Below are 16,908 nucleotides of genomic sequence, written 5' to 3' on the forward strand. Positions count from 1 at the left end.
TGTATGTAACCAAGTGATCCATTCAGATATAGAAATTAATATTTTTTTACATTTGGTTTACTAGACAAAACTAGATATTTAATTGCACTAAGTTATGGCAAAATTAAAAAAAACTGTTCAAAGATTTCTTTTGAGGTGATCTCTTTTCTGACATTATTAGCATGGATTCTATATTTGTTATTGTCTTTGTTTAGGATAGCAGAACCCTTCAGTTCCTAACACTGCCTCCATTAGCCTTTTTCTTATGGGATCAAATTAAAATATGGTCCACAAATCAAACTTTATTTCTTTGCATGATCTTAAGGATAGAATTGAAATTCAACTGTTTCCATCATTTAGCAACTCTGGCAAAATTCTTAACAAAATTCAAAAACTGACTAGGGTAATACACACACACACACATATAAACTCATGATGGTAATGTTAAATTATAATTAAAAAGGTCAATATTTAAAAATTCTGATATTTAACTTTTTCAATCTTTTCCTACCCCTATAACTTTGTAGCCTTTATACTTCTGAGGTTATTGAAGCTTAATAAATAATAAAACACTAAGATTTTTGGATATCCAACATTTCACAAAATTATAATAGACAAAAAAATGCTATGTTTTATTAATAGCCAACACTTCCATAAAAAAACCTCAATTTGGAAAATTTAAGAATGGAAAGAGAAATATAGAGCAAGAAAGCATGTTATTGTTTGCATCTTCAACTAAATAATGCTTCTAACCAGGATGCATGAATAAATGCAGGGTTTACCTCAAATGTTTTGGATCAAAGATAATGGTTTTATATGTTTTAGTTGTCTTGTTTGTCTTTAAAAACAGAGAAAATTAGGAACTGCATGCTGGTCAGTTTATATTCTACAAATTATATATACTCAATAAATCTTTAGCATCCAAACAGTCAATCTTAGAATATCATATGGTTTTTGAGAGTAACAAAAATAACTGTAGAAAAAAATATATTTTTAAAAAAATTGCTTTATATTCACTATGACTACTAAAATGATGTATTTCAATATTTTATAAAATGATTTAGTTTTAAAAATATGCATTTTAAAAATTTACTAATGTTTGTATTTTCCAAACTAGGATTTCAAGAGTGGACTTGGTATTACTATAATTCCTATGAATTTAGCAAATGTAAAACACGTGGATCGGAATGTAAAACAATCTTTTGAAATAATCACTCCCTACAGAAGCTTTAGGTAAGAATTGAAATTTTTTGAATATTTTAATGGTTTTGATAAATTTAAATTTATAAGTTTCAAGTTACTGGCTTTGTATTTAAAATGGACTAGTTGAATAGTGAAATTATCTGTGTGGTCGCTTGCCTTTTGTTTCCCCATATTTGCTGGTAAATAAAGCCTTATAAAATAGTTTTAGAAAATCAACAAGTTCAAAGAAATATGTTATTCACCAGTTTTGTGTTAGGGCAGCAGATAGTGCGGTGATAGTACTGGATCTGGAGTCAGGAACCCCTATTTCCAATCCAACCTTAGTCACATATTAGTTTGGTAACCCTGGGCAAGTCACTTAATTTTGTTTGTCTCACTTCTTTAACTGTAAAATGAACTGGAGAAGGAAATGGAAAAGGATTGCAGTATTGTATTTGGTAAATACAAATGGGGTCACTAACAGACATTACTGAAACTACCGAACAATAACAATTTTACATTCTACTTCCTTTCCTATTTTACATATGATTAGGTTTAAAAAGAAAACTTTTGGGGGTGGCTAGGTGGTATAGTGGATAAAGCACTGCCCTTGGAGTCAGGGGTACCTGGGTTCAAATCCGGTCTCAGACACTTAGTAATTACCTAGCTGTGTGGTCTTGGGCAAGCAACTTAACCCCATTTGCCTTGCAAAAAACTAAAAAAAACAACCTTTTTTTTCTATCAGCAAATGCATAAACGATTCCTCTCAAAATACATATCTATATGGAAATTAACAGAAAGATAATAGAGAGGAAAAAGAGTTTGCATATTTTTTTTCAAACCTTACTCCTTTCCAGTCAATTCCATTCAATTTGTCTATCTAAATCCCAACCTTCCTACAAGAGAGATGTAATCTTAACCTTGAAGTCTTCCCAGACAAGTCTTTTTCTGTATAGTTTTCATCTTCAGGAATTTTTGTAGCATCTGTTGTCTTAATCATTTTATTTCACTGATAAATCATCACAAAGGGATGATTTTTTTGGGGTGAGAGGGAATGGAACAATTCTAAACTATTAACTTGTGGTGTGATCCACATCAGTTAGGAGAGAGTTGTCCATAATATATACCAATCCTGAAAACATTTCAGTAAGCATATTTTACCACTCAGTTTTCTCTCACTTTATTCTCTACTTCAAAAAAAAATTATTTCTGAAATAAGATTTTAAGTACTTTGAAGACAAGGAATGCATTCTATGTATAACCTTACCTAATCTTACTCATAAAATGAATACTCAGTTGATAAATTTTGAGCTTAATTTGGTAAATTATTTTATTGGTTACTTGTATCAGTAGTGTTAGTTTTAAGACCTAAAGAAATTATCATAGCTATATGCTCCCTTCAAGGGATTTTTAATGTAATTAACTGAATGTTTTTGTTAATCTGTTTAAAGTTACTCTATTTATATCAAGAAACCAAGGTCATTGCTTCACAAGTGGAGAATTTCATTTTTGCAATTTAATAGAGATAGGACCAAACATTTTAATTTTATATCCACAAATTCCATTCCCAACCACAAGTTTATGTGTAGGCTTATGACCAAAAGTTCCTGTGTAGAACCAGATATCTGGGTAGGACCCACATTTATGAATGTCTTGGTGATTTTAAGTTTCCAACTTCTCCTAAAAATAATTCTAGCTCCTATATAAGCCAGTGCTTTACTTCCAGGGATGGTGTAACATTTATTAGACCTTTGTGAATTCTCTTGCATCTTAATATAGCATTTATTTTGAGAAGAAAACTAAAGGTTTTCTTAACCTTTAGAGAGCTACTACAAACTACATTATGGCACATCCACAATAAGGTCATTTTAAAAAAAATTTTGCAAGGCAATGAGGTAAAGTGACTTGATATAGTTTGGTAATTATTCAGTGTCTGAGGTCAGATTTGAATTCAGATCCTCCTAACTCCAGGGTCAGTGCTTTATCCATTGTGCCACCTAGCTGCCCCATGTGGTCATATTTAGGTTTGCTGAGTAGACAAAACTAAAGTAAAACATTATAATTTTATCTGTGAATTATCTCACAATTTGAGTAATAACTAATATTTATATAGTGTGACAAGATGTACAAAGCGCTTCTCATATATTATCTCATTTTGGCCTGTTATTATTGCTAAAATAATTTTTACCATTTTACTAATGAGTGAAATGAGGTTGAGAGAAGTGATGTGACTTACCCAGGGTCACACAGTCAGTAAATGTTTAAGACAGTATTAGAACTTAAATTTTTCTCGTTCCAAGTTCACTGTTTTAACTGCATTTGCTTGCTTCCATTTGATTTCATAAATTAGTTATAGAGAACAATGATTTGGGGAAACTCTGGTAGTTACTAAACTTCCTCAAATCCATCTGACCCTTAGTTAATTTTTAGTTTTTAAGACTTAAATCCTCAGTTCTGATGTACAATGTTATTTTTTATCGAAATTTTATTTTATTTTTCTAACCACATACAGTGATAGTTTTTTTTAGCATTCATCCATTTGCAAATTTATGAGTCACATTTTTTATGTCCATCCTCGCTGTGGCAGCAGTCAGGTAAAAATTGTATGTGTACATTTGTATTTAACATATTTATATATTAGTCATGTTGTAAAAGAGGAAAGAAGTAAGGGGAAAGACAAACCATGAGAAAGGAAGGAAAAACATAAACAAGCTTTTTAAAAAGTGAACATAGACTATTATACTTTCAGACTATAGTTTTTTTTCTGGATGTGGATGACATTGTCCATAGCTGGTCTCTCTGAGTTGTCCTTGATCTTTGAATTGCTGAGAGGAGTTACATGTATCATAGTTGATCATCTCTCAATGTTATCGTTAATATGTACAATGTTTCTTGGTTCTGCTTACTTCTCTCAATATCAATTCATGAAATTCTTTCCATGCTTCTCTGAAGTCCTACCATTTATGATTTCTTGAATTATATTTTTGCATTATAAAGATTTCATTTATTTTGAGTTTTATAATTTTTCCCCTAATCTTACTTCCCTCCCTTCACCCCCCACAGAAAGCAATTTGCCAGTCTTTACATTGTTTCCATGGTATATGATGTACAATGTTATTACTATTAGCTTTAGTTTAAAACTAAGTCACGTGGCTAGCAGGTGCTTTTTGAAGTGAGGATCCAGTTATAGAGCTGAAATTTCTCTAACCCTTTTTTGAGTATTATTTTACCACTCGGGAAGTTCTCAGTGTTTTATCTAAACCTGTGATGTACTAAGGTAGAGGGGCACTGTGGTTAGGGGAGATTTTTGTGACTATTTTCTTTCAAAGTACATAAAGCCAAAAGCATAGAAAGGAAAATCACTCTTTATTCATTTTGAGAAATACATTTCTGATGATTTCAACTAAAACTGCATTGAAATAAACCTGGTATCACTCTTAAGTTTGTATGGAGGGCAGTTTTTCAAACTGCGATTCCATCTTTGGATACAATGACTATGCAAACCATACCCTCTGCTTAATTGGCCTTTACAATGGAGATCAATAAAACAGAAAAGTCAATTGTTTCAGCTTTACAGCAGAGTCGGAAAAAGAGAAGCAAGAGTGGATTGAAGCCGTGCAGCAATCAATAGCAGAAACTCTGTCGGATTATGAAGTAGCTGAGAAGATTTGGTTCAATGAGTCAAACAAGAACTGTGCCGATTGTAAAGCACCAGATCCTGACTGGGCATCTATCAATCTCTGTGTTGTCATTTGTAAGAAATGTGCAGGTAATTAATGATGAGCAATGCTGCTGGTATAGGATGAGTGGGATGTTGGGCAACCAGTTCTTTGTTCTGTCATGTGTCAAATCTTCTAGCTGAAGATGATGATGATGATGATGATGATGATGATGATGATGATTGTAAACCTCCATTAGGCATGACTTAATGAGATGAATAGTGTAACATTGAATATTGTAAGTGGGTATTCACATTTCTTATCATCTAGTCCATATGTAGATTTAAAAAACCCCCAATAATTTCATAATATCAGGCTTAATTTTCTTAGTTTTAGCCATATGTCTTAAGCTTATACAGAGATTATTTCATTCTCTGTCTCCTAAAAAAAGGATACTATGTTAGAAAATTTTAAAGATGCTAGGGAAGGTATAAACATTTTAAACTCATGTTTACTAATTTCATAGAATTATAAAATCAGAATTTCAGAGTTAGAAGGTAGCTTTGGGGGGGGTCTTCAAATATAATTTATAACTGAATAGTAGCCCCTTTTACAACAGGTTTAGATGGTTGTTAAATTTCTTCTTAAAGAGCTCTAGTCATAGAGAAGTCACTCTCACCTTTGAAATTGCACTCCACATAAGGCAGTTCTGATTACATTAAGTCAAAATCTACCTCAGTGATGCCTACACATTTCTCAAAGTCCTGACCCCAACAGTCAAGCAAAAATTTACTCCTTCTACATGTCAGTCCTTAAAATTCTTGAAAAAAGAATTCAAGTAAATTAAATATTTTCTTCTTTGGGCTAAAAATTCATACTATTTTCTTCTAATTTTGCATGGCAAGCTTTTAAATCCTCATTACCACCATCCTCATTACCACTTTTAGGCAAATTCCAACTTGATGCTGTCCTTACTAAAATATGGAATCCAGGTCTGAACACAATACTTGGGCATTCTGATTGAGCAGTGCAGAGTATGTCAGAAGCTTTCAATAGGTGGTCCTACACTGAACAATTTTATAAGGATGTTGTATCATGTGAAAAATAAGCAATAGATAATAAATTATCTTTCCCTCCAATTTGAGGAACAGCAAAATGCTAATTAATCATCATTTCTGTTGTTTTTCTTTTGGGGGATGAAAATGACACAAGAAATGCAATATTAAAGGTATAGCAACAATTTGAATCTTTTCTTTTGCCTACATTGGAACTCCATTTTCTTTTATCTTTAGAGTTTTTTTTATTTAAAAACTTCTTTCACATGACATTTTAAGCCCTCCACAAATTGGTTTCAATTTGCCTTTCCAACCTCATTTAACATTATTCCCCTTTGTGTACTCAATCTTCTGGCCAACCTCAGTTACTACCTGTTCTGCAAACTTGATATTTGACTGTCTCCTGTTTCCATGAATTCATGCTAGCTGTCTTCCATCCCTAGAATATTCATTGTCTTAATTTCAGTCCATCTCAGTTGCTGGTTACTTTGTAAAATCTTCTCCAAAGCATTTTCTCCCTCTTTAAATTTATTATTTTGTAAATTTTATCTCCCCCCACCCACCTTTCACCTATAATATGCTTCTTTGAGTCATGTATAGTTTATGTGTAGTATGAAAGTTCCTTAAAGGTGTTGTTTTTAAAAAAATTAAAACAAGAACATTCTTTTCCTAGAACCTCTACCTTTATGTAGACTTGGTAAATATTTCTTGATTAGAATTAGATTTGTAAAGTGTTATTAGCAAGAAATAGTTTTTACTTTAGAGGGTCACTTTAAATAAAAGAATACATAAGTTGAAAATTGTATTACCTTTTTTTCTTTATTTCAGGACAACACAGATCGTTAGGACCAAAAGATTCAAAAGTTCGTAGTCTAAAAATGGATGCCAGCATTTGGAGCAATGAACTCATTGAGGTATGATCCATAAATATATTTGACTTAACCAATAAAGGGGAGTAGTTAATAGAAAAGAAATATCCATATAAAGATTTTCAAATGATAAGCATCAAATGTGCCAGTAACTTTTTTGATAAAATCCTAATCATCTATAAAAACTAAATATAACTCTTTTTGGGTTAAATATGATATAACATCATAAAGTATTTGATATGATGTAGAATGATTTCACATAACTATACTTCTTAAATGACAGTATATCACACTATACATATAACTAGTTTTAAATATAATTTATATATTTATGCATAAATATGATCATGGACAGTGGTGGAAGGGACCTTAGAACTCTAGTTCTAACTCTAGAATTACTCTAACCTCCTCATGTTACATGGAAAAACTGAGGTCCACAGTAGTTCAGCAACTTTTCCAAAGTGAAAGAACTTGTTCTACCCAGATCCTCTGAGTTTAATTTTTTTTTGTTTGCTTGGGGTTTCTTTTTTTGGCAAGGTGACTTGCCCAAGTTCACACAGCTACATAATTATTAAGTAACTAAAGCTGGATTTGAATTCAGGACCTCCTGACTCCAGCCATCCCTCTGAGTTTCATTTTAACCCTCTTCTAATGCTCCTAATGGACTTGTTTTTCTCTGTGAAGGGAAAAATAAAATAAAATATTGAAGTGAATCCATTTAAGAATTGGTAAGAGTATAAATTACCAAATCAGAAGCTAAAATTGATTTTTTTAATAAACCAAAGTTTAGTATTTTGCTCTTCACAAAATTTCACCTTCTGAAGGCTCCCCAGTGGCTCATTAGTCCAACCTGTAGCTAAAAAATGGTCTTTTCTTTTCTGTTTTTTAAGATTTTATTTATTTTTTTTACAATTTTTCCCCAACTTTACTTCCCCCCACCTCCCCCCAAGAAAGCAATTTGTCAGTCTTTACTTTGTTTCCATGTTTTTCATTGATCTGTATTGAATGTGGTGAGAGAGAGATCATATCCTTAAGGAAGAAACAAAAAGGTATAAGAGATAAGAAGATCAGACAATAAGATAACTGTTTTGTTCCCTAAATTAAAGGGAATAGTCCTTGAACTTTGTTCAAATTACATGGTTTTTTATCTGGATATAGATGGTATTCTCCATTGCAGACAGTCAAAAATTTGTCTGTTGCACTGATGGAATGAGCAAGTCCATCAAAGTTTATCATCACCCCATGGTGCTGTTAGGGTGTACAGTGTTTTTCTGGTTCTCATCTTGCTCAGCATCAGATCGTGCAAATCCCTCCAGGCTTCCCTGAAATCCCGTCCCTCCTGGTTTCTAATAGAACAATAGTGTTCTATGATATATATATACCACGATTTCCTAAGCCATTCCCCAATTGAAGGACATTTACTTAATTTCCAATAAAAATGGTCTTTTCAACACCTCACCCAAGTCTTTCAATGTTTTCTTTAAAGGCTTTCAGTAAGAAACAACCCACTACCTCTTGAGATTGACCTTTCCACTTTGGACTAGCTTTGATTATTAAGATCTTTCTCTTGACATAATTTTTAAATTATCCTCTCTACAACTAGTACTCAATGCCTTTCCCTTTGTCACCATAAGGTACAAATATAATTCCTCTTCTAGTCTACAACCTTTAAAATAGGTAAATAAGTTGTTGGAAACTTTCTGCTTTTGACTTCCTTAGGGAATATGCCTAGCAATGTGATATTTTTTAGGTCAAAGAATGTAAACCTTGTAATTATTTTTTAAAGCAAAATTCCCAACTGCAGAAAAGTTGGATCAGTTTAGAGTTTCACAGTTTTTTAGTGTGCCTGTTTTTCCAAAGCTCCTCCAACACTGAGTGTTCCCAGTTTTGCCATAATTACCAATGTTTGTTCATATCATTTGACTCCAGCTACAGGGAGAATAGCTCTTTGTTTTATATATATTTGTGTTACTTCTCCATGTCTCTTAGATATGAAATATTTATCAGAGATATGTGATGTAAGGATGCATTTTTTTTACTAATTCACACCTACCCACATTGATTTCATTCAAGCAAAAAATTAATTTCAATAATCAAAATTATTTGTGTATTTTTTTGTGAATGCCTCTTTCCAGTTTAGTTCTATTTAGAATTTTTCTCCAGTAGTAGTTGTACTTAATCTGGTTCTCTTTTTCTTCTTCTTCTTTTTAAATGTTGAAAAGTGTAATCTTCAAGACCCATTTCTTGAAGTCATGTTGAATCTTTTAACTACTTTCTTTCCTAGTATATGTTCTAGAATTTTCCCAAGAATCAAAATCAAGGTTTTGTGACTTTTGTTCATTTCATTTCTTTTGAAAATCAGGACAATATATGTTCTTTCATTATCTCAGAATATATTATATCTGAAACATATGTCTTGATCTAAGTATTTTCTAATGGCATTTCTGCACTTTTGAGGCACAGGGATTACTATCTTATTTCTAAGTTGGGTACCAAATTTCTACTAGCCATATTTATCCTATCCTTTGTAATCCAAGTATCCATTCATGGGCATTTAAGCAAAATACAAATTCAGCAACACTATCTTCTCTCTGTCATCTGACATCATCTTCCCATTCACTCTGGTGAATTCCTGCTTTAATCAACTTTCCCTAAAATAACTAACAAAACTCGTGTTGTTCTTCACTTTTCTCAATAGTTTAGTTTCAGCTGATTGTGAGCTTCAGTTTATCTGATGTTGTTCCTACAGGTCTGTGCCACATGTTTTCATTCATCCTATTTTATCTGCCCCTTTTTTCAGCTTTATGTGTTTTTTTAAATTCCAAGTTGGTTGACAAGTCCTTTGTATATCCACTTGTCTTTTAAAAGCAGCTCTCTTTTTATTCCTCATCACAGTGATTTCTCTTTGTTTCCTCAGAATTTTGTTCTCAAGGACTCCCCAGCTTTATCTTGATTTCCCTTTCCTTTGATACCTATCTTTTCTCTGAATTTTCCCACAATCTAGGATGCATTTAGACTATTGATAGATTTCCTGTTCTTATAAATTTTAAGATGGAGTGGTTTACTTCTCTACAAGATTTCCATCATTTTCACTCTATGCCAAAGAATTCTTCTCACTCACTAGACCCAAAATAGAATTTTCCCACATTCATTTACCTTCTGAATGATGAAATTGTTATTAAGGTAGTCAGGAAAATATGTGTTGCTTTACCTTTGCTAGATATCACTAGCAGGTGTCTAGATTTGTGCCTTTGGGAATCATCTATTTTAACAAGTCTTGAGGGGGAGGCACAATTCTGGGAACATTATAGGTACTTAATCTATGGTTATTATGTCTTGAATACATGCCCAGGAAAGACCAATAACATTCTTTTTATAGATATAGATTGATACTTGGCTCATTATCCCCAGCAAGCAGTCTCTAAGAACTATTCTTCTTTTTTTCCCTCTAACCCTTATTGGATGATCTCTCAATTTTGGTCAATGGCATGTTTCCTCAGAAAGAAAATATTTGCTTTTCCTCCTCAAGAGCCTACTCTTTGTTCCTTAGCTCCACATGTACAGTGACTTTTCTCTGTCATTATTACTATTGTACTTGAAGGCCAACATTTTTTTCCCATCAGATTTAGGTTTGTTTGTTTGTTCTCAGGAACATAAATAAAAATAAAGTTATATTTATCATAATGATTAAATTATAAATATTATGATTGCTAATAATAAAAATTAGAGTATTTTCTCTGAAACACAATTTTAAACATAGAGAACAATCATGTTATATTTAAAGTTGAATAACCTACTTTTAACTATCTTATTTTATAAGGGGAAAAGGGGGTGGGTGATTCTATGTATTTATACTCATTTTACAAAGTAAACTGGTTTTTAACTTGTCTGTTTTCTTAAATTTTATTGTTTTCCTCTTCTCAGCCCCCCAAAAAGCAAAAACAAAAAAGAAACTGGATTCTAACTCTGTAGCAAAACTAAAATCGGTAAATTGATTTCTGCAGATCTAATATGTTTTCTTCCAGCTTTTTATTGTAATTGGAAACAAAAGGGCAAATGACTTTTGGGCTGGAAATCTTCAAAAAGATAAAGAATTGCACATAGATGCTCCAGTAGAAGAAAGAAAACTTTTTATTACTCAGAAATATAAAGAAGGACGATTCAGAAAAACCCTTTTAGCTTTTCTCACCAAAGAAGAATTAAACAAGGTAAATATGGCAAACTCAATACGAAGAGGTGGCTTTCAAATTTCCCCTTTACAAATATGCCAGTGGTAATGGGAAGGAAATAATTTATGATTCTATCTGGGGAGTCTAACTCTTAGTTTAATTTCTATTGTGTAATTTTTCTGATGAAATGACCAAGTATTGTGGTACTTCTTTTACTTAGTATTATAAGGAATAAGTTGTTCTTCAGTCCTGAAGAAAACATACAATTGGGGTTTTCTTGGCAGAGATACTGGAAGAAACTGAGGGAAACAGTATTAGGAGACTTGCTTAGGGTCACACAGATAATAAGTGTCTGAGGCTAGATTTGAACTCATGAAGATGAGTTATTTCAGCTCCATTGCAGTACTTAACTACCAATTTTGAGGTAAAATTGCCTGTTTTAATGGTTGCATTTTATCTCATTTTTAATCAATATTCTGATGTTATGGAATTTTTTTCTTGAGAAAGATTTTATTAATTTTAAGTTTTATAATTTTCCCCTATTTTTGCTTCCCTCCCCCACCCCCATAGAAGGCATTCTTTAGTATTTACATTGTTTCCATGGTATACTTTGATCTCAGTTGAATATGATGAGAGAGAAATCATATCCTTAAGGAAAATCACAAAATTACATAATAAGATAAATAGGAGATCCCAAAATTACATAATAAGATAATGTTTTTTTTTTCTAAATTGAAGGTAATAAGTCTTTGGTCTTTGTTCAAACTCCACAATTCTTTCTCTGGATACAGATGGTATTCTTGATTGAAGATAGCCCAAAACTGTCCCTGGTTGTTGCACTGAAGGAATGAGCAAGTCCATTAAGTTTGATCATCACCCCCATGTTGCCGTTAAGGTGTACACTGTTTTTCTGGTTCTGCTCATCTGGCTCAGAATCAATTCGTGCAAATCCTTCCAGGCTTCCTTGAATTCCCATCCCTCCTGGTTTCTAATAGAACAATAGTGTTCCATGACATACCTATGCCATAATTTGTTAAGCCATTTGAAGGACATTTACTCAATTTCCAATTCTTTGGCACCACAAACAGGGCTGCTATGAATATTTTTGTACAAGTGATGTTTTTACCCTTTTTTTCATAATTTCTTCAGAGTATAAACCCAGTAGTGGCATTGTCGGATCAGAGGGCATGCATTTTTGTTGCCCTTTGGGCATAATTCCAGATTGCTCTCCAGAAAGGTTGGATGAGTTCACAGTTCCACCAACAGTGTAATAGTGTCCCAGATTTCCCACATCCCTTCCAACATTAATCATTTTCCTTTCTGGTCATATTGGCCAGTCTGAGAGGTGTGAAGTGATATCTCAGAGATGCTTTGATTTTCATTTCTCTAATAAGTAATAATTTAGAACTATTTTTCATATGACTATGGATCACTTTGATTTCCTCATCTGTAAATTGCTTTTGCATATCCTTTGCCCATTTATCAATTGGGGAATGACTTTTATTTTTGAAAATTTGACTCATTTCTCTGTATATTTTAGAAATGAGTCTTTTGTCAGAAATACTAGTTGTAAAAATTGTTTCCCAATTTACTGCATTTCTTTTGATCTTGGTTACAGTGTGGTTTTATCTGTGTAAAAGCTTTTTAATTTAATGTAATCAAAATTATCTAGTTTGTTTTTAATGATGTTCTCCATTTCTTCCTTGGTCATAAACTGCATCCCTTTCCATAGATCTGATAGGTAAACTACTCCTTGATCTTTGTTTGCTTATAATAATATTTTTTATATCTAATCCTGTATCCATTTTGATCTGATCTTGGTAAAATAGGGAATTTTTTAAAAAAATATGAGACAAATCACGTATCATGATCTGCTCCTGTTTGAAATCTATCATCATTACAAATATAATATAATATAATATAATATAATATAATATAATATAATATAATATAATATAATATAATATAATATAATTATAATATAATATAATATAATCCTCCCCTTACTCAATTTTTCCTCTTGGAAAGATGCAATCTAAAGCACTTGAAAAGTATTTGGAGGAAAGCTCCAATTAAATGTCTCCCAGGACTTGCTCAGCTTTTGCCTAGCACTGCAAGCATATTTTTGTTGTTTCTGCTATTTTTTTCTTCTCTTAATTTGTCAAAGGAGGTTTACTCTCCATGAAGATTATATTTTGGGTGGTTAAAAATTTATTTTGATCATGCTGGGTACAGTATCTCAAAATCTCAGGGAATCTAATATTTCCTCAAGATGTTCTGCATATTTTAAATTTTTTTAAAGATCACACATTTTCAGACAGAGATGTACTTGTAGCAGTCTAAGGTTAATTAATCCACCCACCAGTACTTTTAGCTACTTTTGAGATATTTGAAAGATCTAACATTTTTATATTTTTAACTTCCATTAATTTAACTTTTAACCATTAAATTCTTACTGTTTATAAAGGAATTTTGTACATAAATAATAAATACTAGAATCATATTATATTTACCTTACTAGTCTGCCAGGACTAGGTATATTGGATATATAAAAATGAATTTATTTATGTGAATAAATTACTGCTTTTTCTGAACTGTCTTTTGCCTTAGGCCTTGTAAAAAAAGTTCTGCCTTAAAGCTTAAACTTATAATAGTTTCAAGAATAAATACCAAATGAAGAAAATAGTTAAATAACAAGCCCATAAAGAATGACTATTCTTCAATTTTTTTAAAAAGTTGAAATCATTATTCATCAAGTATCTAAATAACTAAATTCATTTGTTAATTTTGCTTAATTGTCAGCTATCCCCAAACTGTTCTCATCCTTTAATTCGCAATTCATTTAATTTACTATTTGCCAATGGAAATGTTAGAGTCATATATTGTATTTTAAGCTAACATGAGGAGTTGTACTATGGGAATAAAAATTTTTTATAACATAGCAATTAATTTCCAAATATAGTTCACTTTTTATAGGCTACTTAGTTTTATATTATTGTGCCTATTTGAACTCTACATCATCCTTCTTTGTCATTATATCATTATCTTTATTCTTATTTCCTCTGGTGACACTATTAATTTCTGTTTTTTTTTACTGTCTTTATTTTCATTCTTTACCCATATAAACATTTTGAAAAGGAAAAATTTAAAATTCCTCTTCATGATATGTCTCAGACTCTTTGATACTTAATTTATAGTGATGATAGTTTTCAAAGAGGAGCAGACCATGAGACACTATGCTATCCTCGTTTAAGTTGGTGTTTTGCAATACCTTGAGAGTTAATACTCTTAATTTTCAACATAATAGTGGGAAGCAACCTATATAATATGACCACTGGCAATGAAAAGAGGTCACTTCACAAAGACCTTCCTGGATTAACTTGGCATAGCTTATTCTACTTAAAATATTTTCAAATCTCAGAACATCAATCATATGCATATTTAGGGGAAAAACTTCTCAAGTAAATATAACATATTTGTGAGATTATCTTTTATTTAAATATTATCAACTTTGATGTAGAGAGTTGTGAATAGAAAGCTAACAATAGTTCACATTATAATTAGGAAAAGACTGTTTTTTTGAAACTGTGACTTACAGACATCACAATCCATATTTTAGTATCATTTAATTTATTGAAAATCAAATATACAGTCACTATCAATGACAAGGAATAGTATTTTGGGGGCAAAATTGAATATTGGCATTTGATGAGTGAAATGTTGTAATATGTATTAAAATTTTCAATATTGATCAGGCCTTGTGTGCTGCAGTAGTTAAACCAGATGTTCTTGAAACAATGGCATTATTGTTTAGTGGAGCTGATGTAATGTGTGCAACTGGAGATCCTGTTCACAGCACTCCCTACTTATTAGCTAAGAAAGCTGGACAAAGTCTGCAAATGGAATTTCTTTATCACAATAAATTCTCAGGTAAATTTTCACTTACCGTTTTATTTTCCCAAATTTTTCTATTTTCCTTCTTTCTTTAATTCTGTGCATATGTAATTTTAATATGATGTTAACATAGAATTAAATATTAATTTCCATTAGATTGTAAACTTTGAGGGCAGGGACTGTTTTTTGTCTCTTTTTATGTGTCCAGAGCTTAGCACAGTGGCATAGTATGCTTACTAAATGTTGATGGTTTGGAGAGAAATATAAAGAGTGGAAAAGTAGTGACCTATGGAAATTAAATAAAGTTACTTATTCTTGCTAAAATTTGTTTTTGAGAATTAGAACTCCCAAAATAATTATTTCATTTTAGGGAAAAGCTAAAGAAGCAAATTACTTGTTACTCTAATTGTGTGAATTGTAGCTAAATAAGTGTCTAATCTGATATTAATGATTGAATCAACTTCAAAATTAGATTTTAATTGTTGTTTGACCCTGATTACTTTCAAATAGCATGTGGTGTAACAAACATTGTATCACTTTTATGAAATCTTTGCATTTCCTTTGTACTTCTTAGACACAAAAAAATGACACCATTCTCTTCTTTTTCTTTATAGATTTCCCCAAACACGACATTCATTTTGAAAGTGGATTACCTCAAGAATCTTCACTTTCCACTTTTCTCTGTGACTTTTTGTATCAAGTTCCATCTGTAGCTGCTAAGATTTCTACAGAGAAAAGAGTGATTGAAGGTATCTTTTCTCCTTCTTGTAACAATGTACTGTATATCTAAGTCTACTTATTTTTATCTGCAACATGGCTCTTTAGAATTAGGTGGCTTGGTGAGCCTGGAATCAGGAAGAACAGAGCTCAAATTCATACTTAGACACATCATCTTTATGTGACCTTGACCAAGTCACTTAACCCCTCTGCCAGCCTGAGTTCCCGTAACTATGAAGTTGGGATAATTTGTTGTTGTGGGAATAAAGTAAGATCATGTTTGTAAACCCTTAACATAATGGTTGGCAAATAGGAGCTATATAAATATTTATATATTTTCTTTTTTCTTCCCTTTGATTCCTCCTAATTTTCAATTTTGGAAGAAGTATATAGGTACATGTGGGTGGGTGGGGATGATACCAATTTAATATTAAAATTTAAAGTCTCAATGCTATATTATAATCTCTTGACTTTTAAATCTCTTCATAATCTGACCCCTTCCTCTCTTTTCAGTCTTCTTAGCTCTTCTCTATATGCTCTGCTATCCAAGAACACTGACCCTCTTGCCAGCCTTCCTCCTACAGCATTGTGTCTTTTCACTGTCTTTTCTCATACCAAAGAATGTTCTAGCTTCTCATCTCATTATAGATCCCATTTTTGCAGGTGCCCTTTCCTTGGTCTCTAACTTCTAACCCTTTTACACCTTCCCCCCAAATACCTATTCCCACTGCTAATGTCTTCCCTCCTACTTACACTGAACATTTCTTGTATGTACCTTTCTTTTCCATGTCTCCCAATAAAAATGTGAACTACTTCTAGGGAGGGGTTGTTTTTATCTTTTTATGGAACCTCAACACAAAATAAGAATTTAATAAATTTCTTTCAGACTGATGAACTGACTTTGAATTCCATTCCCATTACTTATTCCCTTTTGGAAAGTTTGAAGGGAGTGACTTATACACGTTTCAAATTTAACTTGACCATGACAGACTTTGTTATCTTTTTCGGGGCCTACTCCTCTTCTAAACTCCTCAGTTTCTGTCAAGGTCATTACCATCCTTCTAGACACTCAGGGTTGCAAGCCTGGTGTCATCTTCTCACTCCCACTACCCCAGTTCACAGGATCAGTTTCTAGCTCTTGTTGTCCCTCTCTCCTCAGCCTGAAAAATGAGATAATCAGATAATCATTGCAAAATGCTTAGTATCGTACCTACTTCATAGTAATCACTATATAAATATTAGCTAGTAGCATTATTATCTCTCATATACTTCCCTCTTTTTTTCCAATGCAAGTAAAAAGGGCATTATTTTGGAGATCATATTCCCCACGAGCAAACTGGTCTTCCAAAGGAACATTTTTCCCTTTTTTCCCATTCCCATTGCC

General features: G+C 32.1%; 1 protein-coding gene across 4 annotated transcripts in view; it reads left to right on the plus strand.

Moving 5' to 3' along the window:
- ARAP2 (ArfGAP with RhoGAP domain, ankyrin repeat and PH domain 2) overlaps positions 1-16,908 on the plus strand; it is a 271,115-nt gene that overhangs the window by 135,542 nt on the left and 118,665 nt on the right. For all 4 annotated transcript variants that reach the window (XM_074229650.1, XM_074229652.1, XM_074229649.1 and 1 more), the window contains exons 10-15: positions 1,097-1,212; positions 4,731-4,930; positions 6,704-6,789; positions 10,770-10,952; positions 14,669-14,843; positions 15,422-15,556. In XM_074229650.1, the coding sequence (XP_074085751.1) occupies positions 1,097-1,212; positions 4,731-4,930; positions 6,704-6,789; positions 10,770-10,952; positions 14,669-14,843; positions 15,422-15,556 (895 nt within the window). The remainder of the gene's footprint in view (positions 1-1,096; positions 1,213-4,730; positions 4,931-6,703; positions 6,790-10,769; positions 10,953-14,668; positions 14,844-15,421; positions 15,557-16,908) is intronic.

Source organism: Macrotis lagotis, chromosome 3 (assembly GCF_037893015.1).
Source record: "Macrotis lagotis isolate mMagLag1 chromosome 3, bilby.v1.9.chrom.fasta, whole genome shotgun sequence".
Classification (NCBI taxonomy): domain Eukaryota; kingdom Metazoa; phylum Chordata; class Mammalia; order Peramelemorphia; family Peramelidae; genus Macrotis; species Macrotis lagotis.